The 23,875-nt window shown below is 42.2% G+C and overlaps 2 protein-coding genes across 3 annotated transcripts; one reads left to right on the top strand and one right to left on the bottom strand.

Moving 5' to 3' along the window:
- Positions 1–750: 750 nt before the first annotated feature.
- Positions 751–18,897, bottom strand: LOC106745521 (proteoglycan 4-like). Of its 2 annotated transcripts, XR_001374534.1 has the most exons (9): positions 18,669–18,897; positions 10,996–11,131; positions 10,699–10,873; positions 9,609–9,898; positions 9,361–9,541; positions 7,439–7,645; positions 6,615–6,681; positions 6,068–6,146; positions 3,846–3,934 (listed from the first exon to the last, which is right to left on the bottom strand). XR_001374534.1 is itself a non-coding variant. In XM_014621237.1 (8 exons), the coding sequence occupies exons 1-8, from the start codon at positions 18,673–18,675 to the stop codon at positions 1,908–1,910; spliced, it is 3,090 nt and encodes a 1,029-aa protein (XP_014476723.1). In that variant the 5' UTR covers positions 18,676–18,897; the 3' UTR covers positions 751–1,907. The 2 variants fall into 2 exon arrangements, 1 of the variants encoding a protein (XP_014476723.1); XM_014621237.1 differs by lacking the exon at positions 6,068–6,146 and having other exon boundaries at positions 751–3,934.
- Positions 18,898–20,163: 1,266 nt separating this feature from the next.
- Positions 20,164–22,580, top strand: LOC106746100 (immunoglobulin-binding protein 1b). The gene is made up of 4 exons (XM_014622351.1): positions 20,164–20,469; positions 20,656–20,997; positions 21,073–21,470; positions 21,733–22,580. The coding sequence occupies exons 1-4, from the start codon at positions 20,323–20,325 to the stop codon at positions 21,950–21,952; spliced, it is 1,107 nt and encodes a 368-aa protein (XP_014477837.1). The 5' UTR covers positions 20,164–20,322; the 3' UTR covers positions 21,953–22,580.
- Positions 22,581–23,875: the final 1,295 nt, after the last annotated feature.

Below are 23,875 nucleotides of genomic sequence, written 5' to 3'. Positions count from 1 at the left end.
TTCTTAATAGCGGCATTCACTAAATATATATAATCATATATAATTATATTTTTATATATCAAGACATATTCTATATAATTACATATAAGAAATTTGTTTCTCTGGCTGATATGGCTATTCTCTGGCTTTTATGTAGGTTTTATAAACATTTGATATATTTTATAATATATTTTAAAATATTTTTAAACTGTTACTTAATAATATAATATTCCTAAATATTAAAATTATAGTGCAGAAATATTATTTTTAATGCTTGGGTCAAATATTGTTAACAATGACGTATATAACATTAAGAACTATATATTTGAAAACGTTACATGTTATAAAATATCATTGTAACAATATAATATTATGTTAATAACTATGTTAGTGATTTCTTGTTTACTGGGTTTTTCATATGAATATATCGTTAGAGACAGATGGCTCCTGGGTAATTAACAAGACAGAGTAAAAATACACACTGAAAAATATAATTTAATAAACATGATACATATGAGAGAGAGGAAGAGATAAAGAGAAAGAGAGAGAGAGAGAGAGAAAAAGTATACAAAAGGATGAACGGTTGCGCTAAAAATCATCGCATGATATTTCAATTGCTGCTCTCGCAACGTTGTATCGCTCTCGAATATTATAATCTAAAATGATCTCTATTGTTCTTGATAAATTCTCAAATTCGTAACAATTGACTGATTTTCGTTCGATCGACGCAGACAAGCGCGCCACAACAAGATTTCGCGCGCGAGGCTGCTATATATATATATATATATATATATGTTGTATATATATATATATTTGTTGAGATATATATATATATATATCTCAACAAATTATTAACTCCACGATGATCTTTCCACAAACGTGATTACAGCTTCGAGCAAGAATGATCTACGCTCAGTGCGATGTGATGACAGCTTCATCGCGACACGAATCCGTGTAACAATCGATAGAACGTTACAAACCGATCTCGAGATCACAGAGTTAATTTCCTCTCTTCTCTGTTCTGCGACACACTCCATTATTGCATCATCATTGCATCCATTGCATATCAAAGCAAGTAAACAAAAGTATAAAATACTCGCTGGAGAGGATAATGGCGGTAAAATGTCGGCTGAAGTTGAGCTGCTCAAGCGGTCGCCAGTACGTATCGTCCGAGGAGGCTCGCGGATCCCGCTTGAGTGGCTCGCGAAAACGACATTAATTACAGAAATACGATACTTAAAAAGGAACGGATAACTACGGAAGAAGCGAGTGCTACTCTTGGCTTAGCTTGCGGGAGGGGCTGCGAATATAATCAATTGAAAAAGGAGTGTAGAGGGGGGGGGGGGCGAACAATAACGCGACTCGTATAAATACGGATTACAAATTGTGCTGTCGATTATAAACTCCGGTATCGCTCGATACTTCCGGCGAGCGCGACATCAAGCTCTCAACGGCAATATAGAAACTCTTGCGATATATTAAAAGTATCAAAAAACTGTAACAGACTAGCAAGTGTAATCTCTTTTTTAGCGTTGTACCTTTAACCCTTTCGAGACGGTGTTCGTTGTCGCCGTGTTCCGGAATTGATCGGAGGCTCATCACGGTATCGTTGTATGGCGAAGTGGTGTAAATCGATATTACACCGTGCTACGGTGTACATGCGTGTGTGTATGTGTGTTCAGAATGTATATTAATAAACAACTAATTTCGCTCCAGGCGCGTATGGCATTTTACGTGCAGCTCGCCACACGCCAGTTTTACGGAAGCGAGCTCTCGAAAGGTCTCGGAAGGGTTAACGGCTTCTCTGTCGTAGGACTCAGCCATGATCCCGTTCCAACGCGACGAACGGCCAGGGGATTCCCCCGGACGTCCTGCGATCTCCTCCGCGTCAGCCGAGACCATTCTCGTCGGCTCGGACCGTCGACCGATCACTCTTCCGCCTCGGGCTTCTTGCCTTTCGCGCCCATGCTGCTGCTGGTCTTCGTCTTCCGCTTCGGCGGAACGGGCATGTCGGGGCCCATGGCGGCGGTGGCGGAAGGGCTGGTCGGCGGTGGTGGCGTCTCCGGAACCGTCGTGTCGGTCTCGAGGCCCTGCCCGCTCTTGGTGGTCTTCTTCGTGACCTTCACCGTCTTCTTCACCTTGCTCTGCGAATTGTCTCCGGTGGCGGCGGGGGCGGCTGCGACAGGGGCGGGGGCAACGGCCGTCTCCGGAGTCGGTGGGGCGGCGGTGGTAGCAGCAGCCTCCTCAGGCTTCTTCGTCTTCTTCGTAACCTTCTTCACCGTCTTCTTCGCCGTCTTCTTGTCGCCGCCCTCGCCGTCCGTGCCGTCGGCGGAGTCGGATTTCTTCAGGCTCTTCTTCGCCACTTTCTCCTGGCCCTCCGCCGTTTCCTGCGCGCTCTCCACAGACGGACTGGTCGGCGGCGTAGCCTCGATCACCGTGGGCGTCGAGGGGATGCTCAATGCCTTCGCCATGGTGGACTCCGCTGGTGGTTCCTGGGGTTTCTCGGCGACCGGTAACTCCGGAACCTGGCCCGGCGGCTTGGTGACCGCCGCCTCAGCTTGCGTCGCTTGCTTAGCGGACTCCGTGGGTTTCACCTCCGTTTCCTCGGCCTTCGCAGCTACCTCCGGCTTCGCTTCCGGTTTCGCCTCTGGTTTCGCTTCTAGCTTCGCTTCTGGCTTCGCTTCTGGCTTCGCTTCTGGCTTCGTTTCTGGCTTCGCTTCTGGCTTCGCTTCTGGCTTCGCTTCCGGGGTTTCGGTTTTCGCAAGCTGCTCCGGAGGAGCTGCGGCTTTCTCCGCCGCTCCCGCCGCTTCGATTTTCGCACTCTGCTCCGCAGGCTTCGCTTCCGCTGCTTCTGTTTTCGCTACTTGCTGCTCTGCAACTTTCGCTTCCTTCGCTTCCGGCGTCGCGACCGCTTCCGGCATCCCTGTTGCCGCCTGTTCCACGGGTTTCGCTGCTTCCTCCGCTTTCTCGGCCAGCACTCCTGCAGGCACCGCGCTGCTAACGGGCTCTATCTTCTCCGGCGGCGCATCTTTGTCCGTGGCGGGCGCCGGTTCCTTCGTCGGTTCAGCGGCGGTTTTCTCCGGCGGAGCAGGCGCCGCGACCGCGATATCCACGCGTTTCTCAGAGTCGCTCGCCGACCCGTTCAATTGGACGGCCTGTTCCTTCCGCTCAGTCGCGGGGGCGACGTCCGTGACGGCCGTGACCGTCGTGGCGATCGCTTGGTCGCTCACGGGCGCCGCCGCGCCCGACACGGACTCCTTCGGCTCCGCCTGAAGGACCGACTCCGCCACTTGGATGGGCACCGGGCTCACGGTCGAGATCTCGGAAGCTGCCAGCAGCACATCCGCGTGCCGTTCGCTCGGATCGATCGTCAACGGCTGCGTCACGTCGGTTGCACCTTCAGTTGGGAGCTTCGAGGTGTCTTGAGCCAGTGCTTCGCTCGGTACCGCAGCGGAAACCGGGGGAGTAGCCGTCGGCTGCGTTGCGTCCGGAACAGCAGGAACTGGGATCTGCGGTTTGTCAGTGACAGGCGGTATGCAGATCGCGCCCGCCAAGAGGGGCGGTTCAGCTGGTGGCGCGCTCTCCGCCGGCGATGGGGTGCTTCCGCTCTGGGGTGCGGGTGCCTGCGTCATCGGGCTCGTGAGTTTGCACTGCTCCGCGCTCGCTTCTGTGATGGACGGTGATGGTTCCACGGGCGGTTTCACTTCAACACTCGTTTCGCACGGCTTCGCAGCGTCCTGTGGCTCCTGCGTAGGCGGTTTCATGCAGACCTCCGTCGCGGGTTGCGTCGGTTCACTGGGTATTTTCGTCGCGACGACCTCCGCCGTGACGCTCTCTGCGACGGATGTTTTCTGTTCAGAGGGCTGCGCAGCCTCGGCGGGGACAGCCGGCGTCGGAAGCTTCTCCTCGGGTGGTTTACATACTAGAGATTGCGTCGAGTCCTTGTCCGTTTCAACTGCGTGGAGAAAGAAGAATGAAGTGAGTGAGCGTGGAGTTGGAACGGAGTATGCGCTGTATATAAAGAAGATTCTATTCTACGAAGAGAAGGGAGAAGAAACCGTGCAAAACCGATTGTTTTGTATTAGGCTCTCATGGTATATGATCAAATATTAGAAATTCGAATAAGCAGGCAAGAGCCAAGTACGGTTATTATGTGCGAACGTCCCTGTCGAAGAAAACCAGGTAGGAGTCCATGTAGGAAACCCATAATTGCCCCTAGAGTTTTGCGCCAAAAGTCCTGGTCCTAGATAGAAATCTATGTGGATTCTTATATGAATTTTCAGAAATGATGCGGATTCCTACGTGGATTTTTATTATCTTGTGTAGATTCACATGAGTTCCTATGGATTTCTGTGGGAATACACTTGGGAAATTTTCAACAGGGATATTTTGAATAATATTTATTTGGGAGGATAATATATTTGACAGTCTGATGATGCACGCTGCAACATTCCGTCAAACTTTCAACATATATATATGCAGTCCGATAAGTACTTAGCCTACAAAAGAAAAACGAAAATTTTGGAAAGGTGGCGATTTATTTCTCAACATAGTCTCCTTTTAGCTCAATACACTTGACCCAGTGATGTTCCAACTTCTTTAACCCATCTGAAAAATACGTTTTCTCGAAGTCTGCAAAGTAGGCCTCCGTGACGGCGATGACCTCGGCGATGGCCAAATTGGTCGAATTGGACTACGAACTGCTGCCCCATCCACGTATTCTCCAGATTTGGCCCCGTGCGACTTTTTTTGGTTTCCAAACTTGAAAACGTCACTCGCCGGGCAGAAATTTGAGTCGAATGAGGAGGTCATCGCCGCCACGGAGGCCTACTTTGCAGACTTCGAGAAAACGTATTTTTCAGAAAGAAGTTGGAGCATCGCTGGGTCAAGTGTATCGAGCTAAAAAGAAAACTATGTTGAGAAATAAATCGCCACTTTTCCAAAATTTTCGTTTTTCTTTTGTAGGCTAAGTACTTATCGGACTGCCCTCGTATATATTATAATTCCCTTTAATATTCCTTTCCTTTATAATTCTCTTTGACGTGGAAAAAAGATTCCCCGCGTATATTGAAAGTCTGGCGGAATGTCGGCGCGTGCGTCATCACACTGTCATCCTCTTCCAAGCATATTATCCTCTCAAATAAGTATCATTAAAAATATGTATTCGCACATAATCGTGCTCGGCTCTTACTTGCATATTATAATTTCTATTATTTAACTATGCAAAAGTTCGACGGTACATGTACAGAATATACCGTTTCTTGATCAAATAGTGGTAAGAATATCGATTAATGCGGAATATCGTTGTAGACATTACCGTTCGTAATTTCAGGCGAGGATAACAGTATTCCGGTTAATTCCGTCCCAGCGTATCAAAGTATCACGCGAATTTGAATGATGTAAAATGCTCGAATGAAAATGCGAATGAACTGCGAGCGAAATTACTAATGAATATATGATTTTACGTGTGGAATATATGCAGTGCGCACTTAAGTGTTTCTTTCGTTAGTATAAAGCAAACAAACCATAACAGTAGCGCAATATTTCGCGTATATAATATATAGCGATTCGTGAAGCGCTACGATCGGACGTCGTGTTATTTTACTCATGGGAAGATAATAAAGCAGCATCTAAACGTAAAATATTTCATTAGTAAGCAACTGCCATTAGTAATTCATAGAAGCGTTATGCTCAAACAAAAAGCGTAGTCATATAAGTATCACCTTTAAAGTATAAAATATATCATAACTCACACACTTTGTTTGTGTGATTTCATATGAATCGTATATGTATAACTTTAACCTTATATTTTGTGCAGATGTAATGTATCTAGAGATTCTATAAAAGTATCTTGTATAGTGTAAGTGAAATAGATGAATATTTCAAAGTAGAAGAAAATCTTTCGTGCCAGCTAAATATGATAGTGAAAGTAACCGAATTGCAGAAACAATTAATCTAAAATTAACGATCAATGAGAAGATTCCAACGAATATTTCAATAAATGCATCATGATCTTGTGGACGTGCTTCAGAATATATCACGTGATGTCGTGGTGAACGTTTCGTGCGAGCGCACTTAAAATATTTACCCCATTAAAGCAAAACGACAATACAAGACTCAGCAATGCTATGGCGCCAGGGTCTGTTAGTTGCTGTCCTCAGTTCCTGCTGCAAACGCTCAAACTTGATCAATTGTATTAACAACAATTGTATATCGTTATTTTACTTTCCGATTTCTAATGTCGTAACCGATACGATATTCGCTGGTGCCAACGTAAATTGGTTTCGTTCTCGAATATACAATCGTTTGCTCGCGCGTTACTACGGTATTTCGATTCAAGAAACTACTAAATAACCGACTGAATATCGCATGCTGTATTAAATGAAAACGAAAAAAACAAACAAAAACGCAAAGCATACTTGAACGGTTAATAGCTTTACATTGTGAGTATATCTCAAGTATCTCGCAGATCTCTCATTATTTTGACAACTCGACAGTGCACGTTGAGCCAAATATCGTGTCATTATTGAAATTCTTGTTGCATATGATACGCATTTTACTTGATAAGACATTCTTACAGTGGACGATATTATTGTACGTGAATTACAAATTGGATGGCAACAAAACGTACGTACCAGTCGCTGTTTTTTGCTCGACGACTTCTGCAACAGCAGCGGGAGCAACTTCAGCTTTAGGTTTATCCTGTGAACATTTATAATATAAATTAATGTAATATAAATTATGTGTTACAGGAACTCTCAGTCTTTTTGAGGTTTATATTTATAATAAATTTTATAATAAAATTACTGATTTTTAAGTTTCTTGGTGAAAAAAAATGTTTCATATTTCCTATAAAAATATTTGAGATTTAATCAGAAATTTTGAACTGAAAGTTTTTCAGAAGAAATATTAAGAAATGCTCGAAAATACTCAGAAATATTCCGAAATTTTCAAATTTTTTGCCTGAATTTTTCTAAAAGAACGTCCCAATTCGTAAAAAAAATATTTGAAATATTCTATAAAAAGTCTTAGAATTCTCATAAAAATTCTGAATAATATTAAATATTCGAATAATATTAAATATTCTGAAATATTTTTCATCAGGGTTTTTTTAAACATTTTATTAAAAGGGTTTTTTTTAACATTTTATTAAAATATTAAAAAGCATAAATGTTTCCAAATTCCGCGCTTATAGTCGTTACTCGGAACTTGTCTCACGTGAGAAACTCGGGTCTAACTTTAAACTCAAACCTGAATATCTTATGTGAGACGAGTTTCAAGCAACGACTATAAATAGGACTTGAAATCATTTATACGGTTAAAATCGAGCAGTGAGAGCTGGTTATCAACTGCTTCACAGCATCTAACAGTCTACTGCTAACTTACTGATTTAAAAGTTAGTTCACTGATTTGAGAATTAGCGGTCCGATTTGCCTTTTAAAAGTTTATGATCGATTACCTCCTTAGGTGGAGTCGGTTGCCGTTGCTGTGCCTGGGAAAGCGTCTCGCAGATCTTCTTCCATATGTTATCGAAGCTATCCTGACCCATATAGTCGATGTGTCCCTGTTCCCAGCTCTGTTTCCTCATCTGTTCCTCTAGGGCTATCTGTTGCTCGCTTCTGGCCACGCCGAGAGTCAACTGAGCCAAAGCACCGGCAATACCCGCCTGCGTAATCAATAAGAATACCTTTTAATTTGGGCTGCCTGCGGTGACAAGGGGCTTAGATAAAATTCCGACGTATTGTGACCTCACGACAATAAAGTGAGCCACAAAGTGCGCGAATATTGCAAGCGCATATTCATAATTTTAATATATTACATACATGTTATTTATGTTTTAATATATTACATCTCTTCTCCGTATTGATTGTTATCTGAGAACAAGTCACGTCTATGTACAGACTTAACGTTACTTACATGGAGTACTTTTTACATGGGAGTAACATGTGTTAGTGCACACTAACTAACTAACACTAAGACAAATCGAGAAAGCGCAACACATTTAGGAAGCAAACGAGATTACCTGATTATATTGTCGACAGCACGGAATAATCCGGCGGATTTAACTCGAGAATTTAGAGAAAAAGAAACGAGAAAGTAATATATATGGGAACAATTACTTACATGGTTGGCTGCGCTCGGGTCAGTTTGCGTGGCTATATTGTGGAGATCGCTGTTAGGTGCGGGAGGGAGAGGACAGGAATCGATTCTCGGTTCGTTCGTACGTTTATCCAACGCAGCTTCCAACGACCGTTCGTTACTCGCACTTTGACTACTTTCAGATATACGTTCAGCGTGGAAACGACGATAGTCTACATTTGGATGACTAGCTTGATTACTGTCACTAGCACGGTGCTGCGCATGATTTTCATGTTTCACTTCGATGGGACGCGACAGCCACCCGTAATGTTCGTGTACCGGCTGATGTTGAACGGAACAATGGGCCGTTTCGTCGTTAGATTTATGATGATGATCGTCCCGTTGAAATTGTTCAAAGTGCTGATGTTGTTCGCCGGATTGTCTCCTTTCGTCACGATGCCACTCATGATGGTGTCTTCGTACCTGTTGATTGTGTTGTACATTATGTTGCTGCTGTTCATGCTGCTGTTCACGTTCACTGAGTTGCCAGTGATGATGTGTCGTGTGTTGAGCGGAGTGCTGACTATAGTTGTCTCCATGTGGAGTCACATGTTGATGATGCTCATTGTGTGTAGTGTGATCGTATTCGAACCAGTGCTCGTTGCGGTCGATTTGGTAAGAAACATTCTCCTCTCCCCAGGAATCGTGACCCGAGGTTCGCGATTGGTCAGCCTCGTGGGAATCGTTCTCGTTAGAGGTGAACACGACACGTTCGTTAAGAGGCTGATGTAACGCACTGTAATGCAGATGCTCTTCCCAGGGGTCTTTAAACTCGGAGAAATCCGGTGCTTGCTCGGAAACGTCGTTGTATGCGTCGTAGTTTACGTTGAAGGGTATTGAAGGGTACTGACGGGTACTGAAGGGTTCAAAGGGTGCAGGAGTGGGTATGTGGGGCTTAGGAGAGATGTCAGGCAACAATAGACCCGATATTCTGCTGGCAACCTATGCAAGCGTCATGCGAAAACAGAAAAATATACATTCAATCGGTTAGTAGTAAACCAAGTGCAGCATTGGTGACCGTTTTTTTCTCTCTAACAACGTTACTTTTTCGTATCGTATGTACATTGTGCTTAATATCGAGGGCATCGTCAAAATGTGTGCGAACTTGGAAATGTGTGAAACTTAGCAGCAAACAGAATGCGTGTGCCGAGCGTTACTCAAAAGTATCATTCGTCTTCGGTGAAGATAACTATCAGTTTGAACACACACTGTCTACTTGCGGATAAATCGAACTGAACTCACCATAGAGCTGGACAGCTGAGAGTGCACTCGCTCGCAGAATATATTCCACCAGAGTTGCAATAGCGGTTGCAAATGTCCGGAACCAGCTGGTGGTTGAACCGTGCCGGTCAGGGTGTCGAAGTACTGCAACCACGGTTTCGTTATACCGATGAAGTGTATTATCCTGACGTCCTCGCCAAATCTGGAACGACGCAAACGTGAATCGACCGATGCGGATCTGAAGGATCGCGAGAGCGGACATCACTCACTGCTTGAATGCGGGAAGATAGGAGTACGTCGCAGTAGAACACATGTTGTAGATGAACGGCAGATGCTTGGAGATGTCCTTGCTGGCCCAATCGCTGAAGTACATGTTCAGCAAGCCTTGATCGCCACCGTCAAAGGAGCCCTTGGCTGCGGCGAACGAGACGATCGACGCGAACGTCTGTTGGGACGGTCTGAAGACGAATACACCGGAGTTGAAGCAATCGGGCCAGCCGACGTCGGGCGCGGCTGATAGTTCTTCGCGTTCAAACAACTCGTCGCAATTTCGCACAACCTGAAGAAGGCCCACCGGCCGCTCAAAGTTAGTCGAATCACAGAGTGCACAGACAAAAATCATTTTGTCGATGTAAATGAATTGTCCGCTGTCTGGGGACAAGGAAACTCGATTATAGGAACAGAAGATGATAAAACAGAAGATTCATGTAGAAGGTTTCTACACAGTAGGGCTAGAAATGATATTCCAAGTTCCGGTTTTTCGAAGCTTTCGAAGCTTCGAATTTCGGAATCTCCGATATGTTATATTCGAATAATGAAATTTTGAAGTGTGAAAAATCAAACTTGGAATATTCGAAACTGCGAGAGCTAATTTCGAGAGAGTTTTAATTAGAATTGTTACTCTTTGACAATTTCGAAGCTTCGAATGAATCGAAATTTCAAAAATCAATTTCGAAACTTTAAAGTTTTTAAACCGAAGCTTTGAAGTTTTAGTTTTCGAACTTTGAAACTTCGAGACTTCGAAGGTTCTCTAATTTGTTTTAAAGACGGGAGAGGTGCGTGAGAGAACATGTTAATATAAATGTTCATTCTTTTGTCTGAAGATCAGTCAAAAACTCGCTTGTAGGAAAGAAGATTCCTATAAAAGATTTCTACTCGGCCGATTCCTCTCTGCTGTCTCGATTGAATTTTAACGCAGCTGCATGTTCACACGAACGTTCCCAGTCGAGGTAACAGAAATATCATTTCTTGACGCCGAGTTTTTATCAGGTCTCCAATCCCAGTACATCCCACCAGCAAAAACTGATTTTTCTGTCTGCGGACAGGTGGTGACACGCGTGAAATTTCGCGTTTACTCACAAGCGCGTCGGCGTCAACGAACACGCATTTCTCGTACTGAGTTAGTCTCCAGCAGTGCAGCTTGGTAAAAGTGATGCCCAGTTCGGGTCGAGCGAGTAGAGCCAGATTCGCCTCGTCCTTCGAGTCGAGAACGTTGACTTCCTGTACCAAGGAAAATACTGCGGCCAATTTTTCCCTGCCGGAAACGAAAAAAGCCGCTTACTCGAGTGTCGCGCTCAGTCGTGTTACACAATTATACGCTAGTCGCCGATATCTCGCAGCTGGATCGCAACATGGAATTCACGCGAAGAGCGATACCTCATCGTCGCCGTCACTCCGGGGGTGACCATGCAGACCAGCTCGTGCTTGGTGTCGACCCGGCGTAGAGAGTGCGCCAGGACCATAGCTCCCAGAGAGTAGGCATCGTTTGTAGCCAGCGTGACCCATGCATATCCTGAAAGGCAAAGGCGCATGATAAAACGCTCGACGACGCGTTCGTTTCTAGACGGACGCACCCGGGTCGAGTCTATTTTCGACCGACGACGACGACGATTCGCGGCAGAGCGAGTCTCGCCGCGTCGCGCCGCGTTGCATCCAGAGGATGTCCAGATGATGACGCGGATCTACGTACGACACAGAATTGGCAAATGGTATCGTTTTCGCGATACCAAGGCCGATCTAAATAAATTCCTCAGGCGTGTCCGATGTATTTCGCTCAGTGTTGTAACAGATATATTTTTTTAAGTAACTACTCAGTCGACACAATAATATAGCGGATATATGACATGTATGCATTTCTAAATCACATATTGTACGGCGCGAACGTAATTTTTACGTTGCTGTTACACAACAATTTTTTTTACATCTTTTTTTTTAAATACAAATAATACATATATATTAAATATCTTACTTTATACTTCATGGATGTCACAAATATGTTATATTATTATTTTTATACGGCTAAAAAGTAACTTAGCCTATATTATTACATAGATATATGTAATATTACTATATGTATATTGAAAATTTGGAAGTACCTCATCAAATAATTATATAGAGAGAGACAGTAAAATATTAAAAAAACTATAATATACTATTATAACATATTCGTTATAAATCCTGAGTAACGGTAACATTACATCAATACTTTGCACTCAACAACGTAACTGTTACATATTTTTATATTGCTACACATACATATGCTGCAATTGCAATTACATTGTTGAGTACGGGATTATAACATCGATGTAAAGTTATTGTTACATTTGAAATTATATAATTGCAATTAAACGCGTTGACTGGGTAGATAAAGATACAGATACCGAAAACAAAATAAGTAGATATAGATACAGATATAAAATAAAAGTAAATAATTAAATATAAACACATATATACTATATCACTTATTCTGAGTGCTCTTTTATCGATAAAAGGAAATAGATCTTAAGGGAAGAATACGAATATTTACCTTGAACTTACATTTGTATTGATATTACATTTCCCCTTCAGTATTTGTATCTAATGTCTGTATCTAGTTACTTAAAAAAATGTATCTGTTACAACACTCGCTGCATTTCGCGACTCGTCGCTAAGGCCGATAAGGTGTGGCTCGTGTTAGCATGCTCGGACGCGGGAGCGTGTTAATTCGATTTCACGGTTAATACTGTAATTTCCATCGAATTAGCGATCTTACGTAAACGTAATCAGGACAAGCGACGAAATTATGCCAACGACCTCCACGAAGTTCAAATGTTATCATCGCACGCAGCGGTATACGCGTTTCTCGGGAGTTTAATAAGCACGATAAGACATCTGAAACATTTTGCGATGCACGTAGGGAATTCGATGCACCCGATTTCGCCGTGCGTTCCCGCCATGTGTGAGAACGCGAAGGAATGCGAGTAGAGAAACGCTAGACGAAAAGAAACTCGCCGAAAAACGAAAATAACACTGGCAGTATATATATATATATAATTATACATCCGAAGTCGAAGGATATATATATATATCCTTCGACTTCGGATGTATAATTAGATTTCTCAGTCTCTCTCTCTCTCTCTCTCTCTCTTTCTCTCTCGTATCGGTCTCACTTCCTCTCAACGATGTCAGGAAAGAGAGGAAGAGAGAGACGCCAATCGTAATCTGATTATTTCTCATGATGTTTATGTCGTATGACCCGATCGTTCCGCGTCATATAGCAATTTCGATTGCTTGCGCTACACTGAATTAACATACGCTAAAGGCCCCTGCACATAAAGTATACGAGTACAATGGCATAACACAAGCGCTTTGACGATGAAATGATATTAACCTCTTGACCTGGCGGAAATGCAATATTCCAAGTAGAATATAAAATAACAATGACGTCAAAATGACGAGGAAATAATTATAAAAACTCACTTTTCCATCATTTTGTTATCATTTTGATGATTATTATATATTACACCAGGAACTGCGTTTGCAAAAAGTGACCCAAATTGGCGCAAACGCAATACTGTGTTCTGATAGTTTAATATTTCTAAAATTGTGTATTCAAAGGTTTCTGGAGTCGCTCTATTCAATGGCGAACTTAAAAAGTTAATTTAAGATGGGGATGGCAAATATGATAATATTATCAGAAACAAAATTACATTCACAGACACCATATTAGATCTGTCATTTTTAAGTTAGCAATTTTGATTGTTAATTCGCAATTAACAGTTAAAAAAAAAAGTTAGATATAGATATATATAAGAAATTTACAAATGTCCAATTTTATTTTGATGAAATAAAATTATAAAGTTTTAGTTGCCATATTGGATCCAGCATATTTTGAATTTGAAACATTTTATCTTCATATTCGTAAACGGTGAACTCGAAAATCCCTAGAAAAAGAGAGAGAGAGAGAGAGTCAAGGGATTAATACATATTCCGTTAAATAATGTGACCATATATTATTTACATCCTTCTACATCTAAAAGAATAATCAATCTTAGCACAGAAAACTTGCAACAGTTGCAAAATAAATGTTCTGCTGAACTGTCATTATTTGCATTCAGCAGAAAAAGGTACGATCCAGTAAGCGATATATGCTACGAAGCATTTTTCCTTCTTTTCCTTCCTTTAATCGGATCCAAAAGATAGATGAAGAATGAGAAATCTTTCAAATCATCTACTATTCTCAGTATAAATGTATAATCGTTCAAAATGTCCATACGCTTCCTTATTTAAATAACTGCTTCATGTATATACAGCAACCTATATATAACACATGAACCTATCTAGTATAGTACGAGTGATCGAATTCGCTAACAGACAACGACGCATATCTCTGCCGGTAATTCACTGACGCATTGCATTTTCATGAAACAGTCGCAAGGAAGAAAAACGACGCGCGCTAATGTTCAGTCGCAAAATCCGGCACGTGCGAAATTTTTAATTGCATAACGAGAAGCCGCTTGGCAGCGGCAATCATGAGGTGCGAAATGCGGATGTTGCGCGTCGCTTGTTTTTCACAGGCGTAAAATTCATAGCGCTTTATTTATAACGTATCCTATTTCGACGTGGCTCGCGCGCGCACATACGGATCTCGGATTTTGGCGCTGCGCTCTATTTTCCCCCCTGGATAAAACACGTCACCTATTCTTAGGAGGGGAATCTACGACGAAGCTCGGCGAAGCTCCGCGCTCGCTGCACCCTCGGTTCTCTTTTGGAGGCCGGAAACATCCAAAATCATACGAGACGTAGGTTGTGCTTGGCAACCTGCAGCTTGCAGCTTTGTCGCGTGATCCTTGTTAAGGCGTCGCCTCGCTTCTCCAGCGGCGCCAAAGTTAACAGAGTATTTCTCTGTTTTCGTTATGCACTGATAAAGGCCGTAGTAAACAAGAAGAATGGCGCAAGATGTGCAAATGGAGCGTAACGCAAGTTGCTCGCACACAAGTTCATTTATCGCCGGAGAAATCGTAGAAAATGTAGATATTTATTACTTCTGATATACCGAGAGAAACTTATAATTAGATACTCATAACAATTTGTCGTGAAACTTACAACGAAGTGATTCACTCCGAACGTGAAACTTTGACCAAGTTAGTATCCTATCGGAAGAAATTATTCGAGAGCCAATAAATCGCATTAAAATATCCGTGTATTGGCTCTTACAGATCTTTTAACTCATTGATTGGCGGAAACGCAATACTGTGTTTTAGTAGTTCAATATTTTTTTTCTGATTGAATATCTACACTCTGAAAGAAATTATAGTTATTTTTGACCTCAATTATATCCCTTTTATGGTTTTAATCATAAAAATAATAATATGGATGTAAGGTTATTATTATCACTGACGCTATAGCAACAATTACTTGAAAAACGGTTCTCCCGATTATAATTCATTTACTTCTGCAATTACAGTTACAAGCATATTGTTCTCTCAATGTGCAGAGCCTTTCTCCTTAAAATTCTTTTGACGCTAATATTGCAGAGAGCGGTCCGTTGACAGGTACGTAATCTATTCTTTCCATCGTCAAATAATCAGTCCAAGATCAGCGTTTTTCAGCGTTCGTAAGATTGATTCGCAGTAAGATCGTGAAATGTCTCAACGCTAACGCTACACTCGAGAAGGCGGATATGACGGGGATGTGTTAAGATTCAGAGCGGATAAGTGACGAGACGAACAATAATGAGTCATGAAAACGAGCGGAGAGAAAGACGGGGAGTGAACAGGGGGTAGGACTCGAGGATCGGATTTCTACCGCTGGTGTTCTCAAGAGCACGCGGAGTCGCGCCAAGGCGCGACGCCTATTCCGTCAGGACTCTCGCCGCTCGCCCGTTTATCGCTATTTAAAGCTGGACGTGTGAAAATTCCGGGAGAAACCGCCGGTCGGCAATTAGACACCTTCGTCGTGGAGAAAGTTGTCGTCGAACGAAAATCTTATACCAGCCACTCTTCCGTGCGTCTAATTTCGTAACGGGACAGTTAATCTTCCGGCCGGACGCAGTCGTCTCTCACGCGTAAATTACAACGCGGGCTGCGAAAAATCTGTCTTAGCGGCGCTATATTTAAATATCTCTCGGTCTTGCTCTCTCAACGGGAAGGATTGATCTTCCCTTTGAGAGACGCGGAATATATAACGCCGAGTATATAACGTTATGGTGTACCGGAGCAACCGAAACCCGAGAGGCAGAACGCCGGCCGGCACTCGTTTCTCCTTGTGGCGCGCATAGGTTTATATTTATACAAACCGCACCAGCTTATAATAGAGAGTCGGCCTCGCATTCGCGGCGAAATACATTCATACACCTTGTCTTAGGTCAAGCGCTTATGTGTCGTCGAGCTGAACCGACTATTTCCTTATAAGATTCGCGTGCAGCCACGGAGATCGTCGTATCGGAAATCGGCGCGACGCTAATGGCGACTTTCTCATCGATGAAAATGGACGATCCACGTTGATACCAGTTTCGAGCGAACGCCAGATGTCGGCAATCAACGTTATAGAGACCCGAGTGTACAAATGAAACAGTCCGCCACTTGTTTCGATTCTAATTACTATTATTACTCGGGGGACCCCTTCGACGCATTCTGCCTGTCAGGCTCCAATGTCGGAAGCCTGAATTCCTGACGAAAAGCAGACGAGGGTCAAGATTGAACTCGAGTAAAAATAGTACTATTAGTTGTCGATAAGATAGTCCAATGAACCTGGCTAGAGCTTTATCAACGCTGAATTTCACGTACACACACATCCGTTCTTTAAATATATATTCTTGATTAAATTATTCAATAGGTAATAAAGATGCAGTGAAATATTAAGGAGGTTCGGCCAAATATAAGATAAACTTGTAATATATACATAATACAAAAATAAATCGAACTAACAAAATGTGTAATAGAAATGTCAATCATTTTTACCATATAATTTCTGGTATATTTAATTATAAATTTGTATGTAGGAACAAGCATGTAGGAATCTCATAATATAATAAATTTCAACTAATAAATCAATTTGATAATATTTGTATATAAGATAAAAGTTTAGAAAACAGTCGTAATATCAAAGGCTAATATACATAAATATAGCATTAATAAAAACTAATATTTTCATATTTGTAGCGATATATGTGCACATACATATTTACCTCAGTTTCGTTTCAAATTAACATTTATTATTTAGCTAGTGAGATAAATGCATAAAAAGATAATTTTGTTTGATAAATAGTAAATATGTGAAAAACCCCCTTAATGCGCCACTGGAAATACGGCACTTAAGCCTGTTCTACGTCGATGTCGTTGTCGGATGTCGGAACGCCGTCAATGGTCCAATGAGGAGAATTAACTTTTGAAAAATAAATTTTCTCATTGGACCATCGGCATTCAACAGCGACATACGGCATATTGTAAAACAGGCTTTAATGAGCGAACCTCCTTAAATCTCAAGAACATTTCGAGATACTGAATTATTTCGCAGTTTTTCGCGCACGAGAGAAGAATGATTCCTTGTTATCGAGGTTCAACGATCGATAAGCGTGAATACCATTCGTATCGCCTTACTCTCAATTACATATGCCATAATTGATGTATCAATGTCGGACACTCTGGACTAGCTAACACAATCGTGACGATAATCATAAGAATGCAGTTATATCTTCTTCAAGATTAGATTTCGACGAAAGAACCATCGTGTTCGATTCCCCGTGACCTATGAACTCAACGTGAGAGCGCGTCTCTTCTCAAAAATCAAATTCATAATTCCTCTCGTACGAAATTGATTCGTTCCTTCTTTCTTTTTTATTTATATCGGTGCTTCACTCCGCTCGCGCGTCGAAGATGTGAAAATAGAGCTCGCATTTGTCCGATCCCAAATTAGCGAAGTTCGATTTATTTTCATTCGTCCGTGTTGCAGGAAATGTCACGCGGCTCAAACGACGCGCTAAATATGTATCGTCGGCGATATGTTAATGTCGCTGATCAATTCTTTCGGCGTTTGGCATATATTCAAATCGCCACCTGCCGTCGACAGGCCGACGTACGATATTGTAACGCGGCTCGGCCGCAAAATCTTTTCCTCGCCGACGAGTTCACGACGAGTCTACTTTGTTGAAGAATAAAAATAAGCGCTCGCGCGCGACGAGACGGCCGACGTTTGGCAAGAAGCCGTCGGGTTTCTCTCCCTCTCAGACAGCCAGGAATAAACTTTCGAGATACCGCCGACGGTGACTTATCTTATTTCGCGCGAAAGGAATCCGGTGTGTCTGTTAAAAAATAAAAGGTACACCGACGCGGAACGCGCAGTTAAATTTTCATCGCCGTCGCGAACTCCAAGATATCGCCTCACCTCCCAACAATTACGCTCGTTCTCTCTTGCTAATTACGCTGGCTACTAGTTAGCGCTAGTCAGTTAAGAAAACATAATTCAGCGAGAGACGAACATCGAATCGACGTCAAATCGATTCAATGTAATTTCGATTGTCTCGACGTCGATTCGATGGCTCATTTCTCTGGGACGATTCTTCACTGGCACGCAAGTTTTCTGTAAATCAAATGCGACAATAAATCTTATCGGTAAACTTTATCAAAGATCCCGATTATTCTCTCTCTCTCTCTCTCTCTCTCTCGAAGTAAAACGAACGGACTTCGCATTTCTCTGTCGACGTGTCTCGCGTCGCGTGCTATCCAGTTTTTGAATTGCCGCCAAATCCGCTGCTCCGAAGCAGGCGCGCACCGGACACCGCTCATAAAGCCGGGCGCGAACTCCGGCGTGTAGAGAAAAAAATAAAAACAATCGCGCGGACGTATCCCCGCTAATATACCTGCGGCCACATCGAATATTCCATTCTCGCAATTCGTTCGGACGGAAATTCGTTGGTACGGACGGCGGTTCCAGATCGGTCGTGGTAACGTTCGATTCGAAGGTCATTGGGTCAAGATCGACGAACGACGTTATCGACAAGCCGGACTTGAATGAACGTACGTTAATAAGCCGCCGCGTGCAAGAGAGAAGTTCGCGTAGGGAAAACTTACTGCCCATGATTGCTGCTGCTTGCGACCGACTGAAGCTTGAACGCTCTTCTTTTCCTCTCCCTGAGGGAAACGACGTACGAGATCCTCACACACCCACTACTCGCCGGCACAGTGCTGCGCGACACTGACTGACGGGAGACGGAGCGTGCACACTTTGTCACTGCTGCAACACGAATGACGACGGTGGCAACGACGGACGACGAGCCTCGGCTCCGGCAGCTCCGCCAGATATTACTCCTCCCTCCTTCGCAGCCGGCTGGAATAAGCGGCGCTCTACCCTAACCTCACTATACGAGCGTAGATTGTAGCGGCTGTTCCAAAAGCTGAAACGTTGAAACTAGGGTTGGGTGATAACTAGTTAATCAGTTTAAAGTTGAGAAGTTAGTCATTTTTAACTCGAATCGGTTAATTTCTAAACGAATCCACTTTTAATTTAAATCACCGAGTGAGCAAGAAACATTAAATCAATCTTTTAAAACGTTGATTTTACGTGGATTATGTAAACATTTTGACATAATATTTTGTTATAAATAATATATTTATAATAATTATAAATAATATTTTGTTAAATATAAATTTATTTTATAAATGTTTTTAAACTTGATTGAATATAATATTCTTAAATATTAAAATTATATTGTAGAAATATTATTTTTAATGTTTGGGTCAAATATTGTTAACAATAACGTTGTCCACACAGCACGTTGCAGCAATGTTGCTACAAGTTTCCGTGCTGTATGGGTGTATACAACATTAAGAACTGTTTGAGAACATTTCGTGTTATAAAATATCATTGTAATAAAGTTGTATTAATGATTTTTTGCTTAGAGGATAGTTAAAATGCATTAACTGTAACTTATTATTTTTTCATAAGTTGGAGTAAATCATCATTATTAAAATCATTGCGAGCTACTTACAACAGAGAAAAAAAATAAAAAAATAGTGTCAGCAAATTTTTTTTTCGTCCCTCCTTGCGTATTAATGCGCTTTTTTACGTAGAAATCTGAACACAAAATCGATATTTTCTTATAGTAGACTATTTCCATTATTTAATTCACGATGAAGAAGTTATTTATGCAAAAACACATATATGGTTTTTAAATTATTAACTTTTAACTTTAATAAGTTAATTTAATTTTAATTTAACTTTTATCATAAGTTAGTGTTTGTTTATGTAACTTTTAACTTAACTAAGTTAATTTTATAAGCTATTAACTTTTAATTCTTAACGTAGTTAAAAGTAAAAATTAGCTTATTCAATCCTGGTTGAAACTACATTTATATGAAACAAATTTGTCTCGGGAGAGAACAGGTTAAATTCGTGATCTGCTACGGATGCAGTTTTATTAATGAGATATGATAAACAGAAGATTTTTTTAATTCGACGTTAATTACTAGTAATCGGTATCAGTTATGAGAAAAACAAGAAAAAAAGTGAAGACTTGCGCGTGCGCGAGTACATTTGAATCTGGCGCATTTCCCTCCTTTTTGTCAGGTAGAGAGGTTAGTTCGCCATTTCCCGAGTAATGGCGCTAAAATCGTTCCCCGTCCTCCCCCACCCGGTCACAACAGGAAAGTTTTACCCCCGGACTTCACGGAAACATAACACTGACGGGTATCGTACTACTTTGAGAGGTTAACAAACAATACTATAATGTCAGAAAAAAGTTTGTCGAAGAGTTTGCGTGTTGAGAAAGACGAGAAAGACCCTGCGACATTGTCGGAGCTGTTTGATAACGCCTTCGAACTGTTCAACGGCATTAACAAAACACAGGAGCCTACAAACAGCCCAAAAGTACAGGTACATCGGAAGTTGTAAAACTTTTGTTTCTTCCGGCATCTCTGCGCTATGTATTTCGCTTTTTTCCGCACGCAACTCGCCAGAAGGGAAGAAATGCATTTGATTTCTGTGCGTTGCAACTTTTGTCGTGAATAAGTTTACATATTTGGATTTATATTCTGTTGTTTTTGTTATTGTTTACCACAGTCAGACATAAGGCGGACAATGAGTATGTTTGAAGATGCAACGAGACTGGTCTCTATAGTGGATATGTTCAGTGACAATGAAAGTTTCGAAGAAGTGTCAACAGAAAATGTCAAGTACTTCTTGCTGCCAGCTCTATTAGGCACACTTACTACTAAAATCTGCGGCAACGACGACAGAATGCACATTGTCAAGGTAGCAGAGATCTATTTTGTAGATTTCCTGAAACGTGTCAAAGTCTATGGTCTGACGGATGTTGAAATACCAGAAATTAATTCAACTGATGGGAAAGATGAAGCAGGCGATAATCAAAACAAATCAAATAAGGAAACTATCACCGAAATGGTGAGCTTTCTACTCTCACGTCATTATTGAAGACACTCCATAATTATTTCAGTGACAATCTTGTCCATCTTATAGGTGTGTCGGAGAAATACGAAATTGCAAAGATACAAAGAACAGAAGGACTTGGAATCTCGGTTAGACATTCTGAAGAAAAATTTAGACAATCCCAACATCGACGACGAGACCAAGAGAGAATACTTCGTTACCCTTCTAAAGTTATATATAATCCAAACGATCGAGGAGTTGAATTCGTTGGCTGCGGAGAAGACGATTTTGGAACACATGAAGAGAATGGGACGACCACACAATTTGCCCTCGCAGATGTCCCAAAAACAGAAACCACCTACTCCAAAACTACAACCGATTATCATTACTCGTGACGAGTTGCAGAAGCAGGTTTATGGCGCTGGCTATCCGAGTTTACCAGTCTTAACGGTCCAAGAATTCTACGATCAAAGGGTCAAAGATGGAGAGTAAGGGCACATGTCACTTTAAACCATCAATAAGACCGGTATTCATAGTCGAATCTTATACATAAGACCATCTTAAGTTCACCTTCAGATGCTGTACGGTTCATTTTATTGGCTACGAAGATGAACTTACGACGATCTTAAATATAAGATCTGATTATGAATATTGTCTATGAACACTGGTCTAAGTTCTTTAAGTTCGAAGTTCTTTAAAATTTACCAATTCTAAGATCTCTTCACACGTGGTTTCTGGTATCTGTTTCAGTTGGCCTGATCCGTCACAACGTAACCAAATGAACTCTCGATGCCTACAAAATATGGCGAGTAGCGACAAAAGTTCGAACGAGCAAGAAGACACCGAAGCCGCCGAGAAGGAGGAGAAGATCGAAAGGGACGATCCCGAGTTCCTCACACAAACGCGCGCCATGGATGAATACAAGGACACGCATCGCCGCGGTTGGGGCAATCGCGCCAACAGAAGTTAAACTTTTAAGAATTATATTTCCAAAATTCAGACGCGGATGTTGCGGTGTGTGCCGTACCGACACCATTTTCCACGTTTCCGTTTCTCGAGGAACTCGAATGCCGCGTGACACATTATGCTTCGCCGGATCTTACGCAACGTCGCAGGACCGTCTTAAGAAATATGGGTTAATGGTAGAGGAAGATGCTAATTTTCCAAGCGGACTAAAAACAGACATGCACGCAGGTGAACGCGAATTCCACGAACAAATCGGCGGAGTGAGCTCTCAGCAGGGGAAATAAACGGAAGATCGCACGAATTAAATGTGGAAATCTGGAAGATCGCAACCTCCGCGAAGTCGAGACGATTTTCCAGCCGGAATAACTTTGTTTAGTCTGAGCCGATGATGGAATAAAAAGAAAGGGAAATCTACCTCCACCCGTTCCCGACGATTAAGGCAGTCCGCCGCGTCTTTTTCAGAGAGCTGTATCATATATTTGCGCGCGCGCGCGCGCGTTAAATCTATAGTAAAGTTTTGTTAAGTTTTAACAATACGACGCGGGAAGACGACGAGTATCGGTCTTCGGTTTGAATACGCTATTGTTGCCCATTAAAGAGGAGAATAAAGTCGTGAGTAATTTATTACGGAATCCGCGTGAGAATCCGTCGAAAGAAAGAAGATTCCTCGCATTCACCGTCCCAGATCCCTCCACGCGCTCTCGGAAAATGCGTCTCGCTCGAGCCCCGCCCGTTCGCGCGTCTCGATTTCGATGTTAATGATTCATGATGTTGTAATATACGCGTGAGCATCTGTGAATGGCTGTCCCGATATAGCCTGCTCCCACCGTAGAAGGCTATTGCGTATGTACCGGTAGTGATGAGCTGAAAACGCCTCGAGTCGCTCCGAGTGTACGACGCAACGGCATTTTCCTGCCTATCCGTTATCACCGTGCTCGAGATTTTTCAGATTTCGCCCGCGATTTCGCAAGGCCCGCTGAAACTTCCAGTTTCGAGGTATATTCGAAGCCGTTTGAATCCTCAAACATTTGGATTGTTTGAACGTACGAGGAGATTCGAGCGCCCATCGCTACGTACGTGGCCGTGCGCGCCGTGTAAAAATGTGCCTCAAGCGCACGCGCACACCCACACAGCGCAATCTGAACTGTGTATGTGTGGAGATTGGTGCGATCAACAGTACCGTAAGCTAATGCCGCCGCGGGAGTGCTCTCCACGGTACATTGTTGCGCCGATAATTGCCAGTCTAATTTCCACAATCGACGCCGACATTTTCGCGTTCGCGTAATAACTGTAGCTGTCGATTGTTTTGCGCTAACACGACTGATGTGCGCGCAAATTCAGCGATATCGCTACACCTTTTCAGCTCCTCTTATCGTGCTTACCGTTCCTGCAGTTCCTTCGCCGTGATCCTAAAAATATAGCAGCGCTGCGTAAAATGACGCACAAAGCGCAATCTCGACGGGAACAATCATCGCTCGACGTAAACATCGAATGAGACATCGCGTCTCATTTCGCTCTCGTATCTGTGTGATATCTCGGTTTTGGAGGAAATTACTCAGTTCCGGCATTATAAAGAACCTATCAGTCAAGATTGGATAAATTAACTTCTTTTTTGAAGTTAAAAGTTAATGGCCTATACAATTAATTTAGTTTAGTCAAAAGTAATATAAACAGAAACTAATGAAAAGTTGAGTTAAAAAAATTGAGTTAAAACTAAATAATTATAATAAATTATATAATAAATTAAATAATTATTAAAATTTAATTATGCGAAATTATATATATATATATATATAGTTTAGAAGAATGATTATGCACATGGTCTCGCATAATTAGCTTTTAACTTCTTAAGTTAATCGACCCAATCCTGCCTATCAATAACGACACGAATTCTCGATACCTGCAAGGGAATTTCGCTCGAGTACAG

This window comes from Dinoponera quadriceps, unplaced genomic scaffold, assembly GCF_001313825.1.
Source record: "Dinoponera quadriceps isolate SergipeBrazil2010 unplaced genomic scaffold, ASM131382v1 scaffold106, whole genome shotgun sequence".
Lineage (NCBI taxonomy): Eukaryota > Metazoa > Arthropoda > Insecta > Hymenoptera > Formicidae > Dinoponera > Dinoponera quadriceps.
The sequence above is the reverse complement of the archived record's forward strand: the minus strand, read 5'-3'. Positions and strand labels throughout refer to the sequence as shown.

What these genes read in the sequence shown, in the direction of transcription:
- LOC106746100 (XM_014622351.1), top strand. Translation starts at nt 20,323, where the DNA reads ATGTCAGAAAAAAGTTTGTCGAAGAGTTTGCGTGTTGAGAAAGACGAG. An exon ending in AGGAAACTATCACCGAAATG is followed by an intron (nt 20,998 to 21,072) that starts GTGAGCTTTCTA and finishes TCCATCTTATAG; the next exon opens with GTGTGTCGGAGAAATACGAA. An exon ending in CAAAGGGTCAAAGATGGAGA is followed by an intron (nt 21,471 to 21,732) that starts GTAAGGGCACAT and finishes TATCTGTTTCAG; the next exon opens with TTGGCCTGATCCGTCACAAC.
- LOC106745521 (XM_014621237.1), bottom strand. An exon ending in GGAGTGACGGCGACGATGAG is followed by an intron (nt 10,874 to 10,995) that starts GTATCGCTCTTC and finishes CGTTTCCGGCAG; the next exon opens with GGAAAAATTGGCCGCAGTAT. An exon ending in AACCGACTCCACCTAAGGAG is followed by an intron (nt 6,682 to 7,438) that starts GTAATCGATCAT and finishes AAATGTTCACAG; the next exon opens with GATAAACCTAAAGCTGAAGT.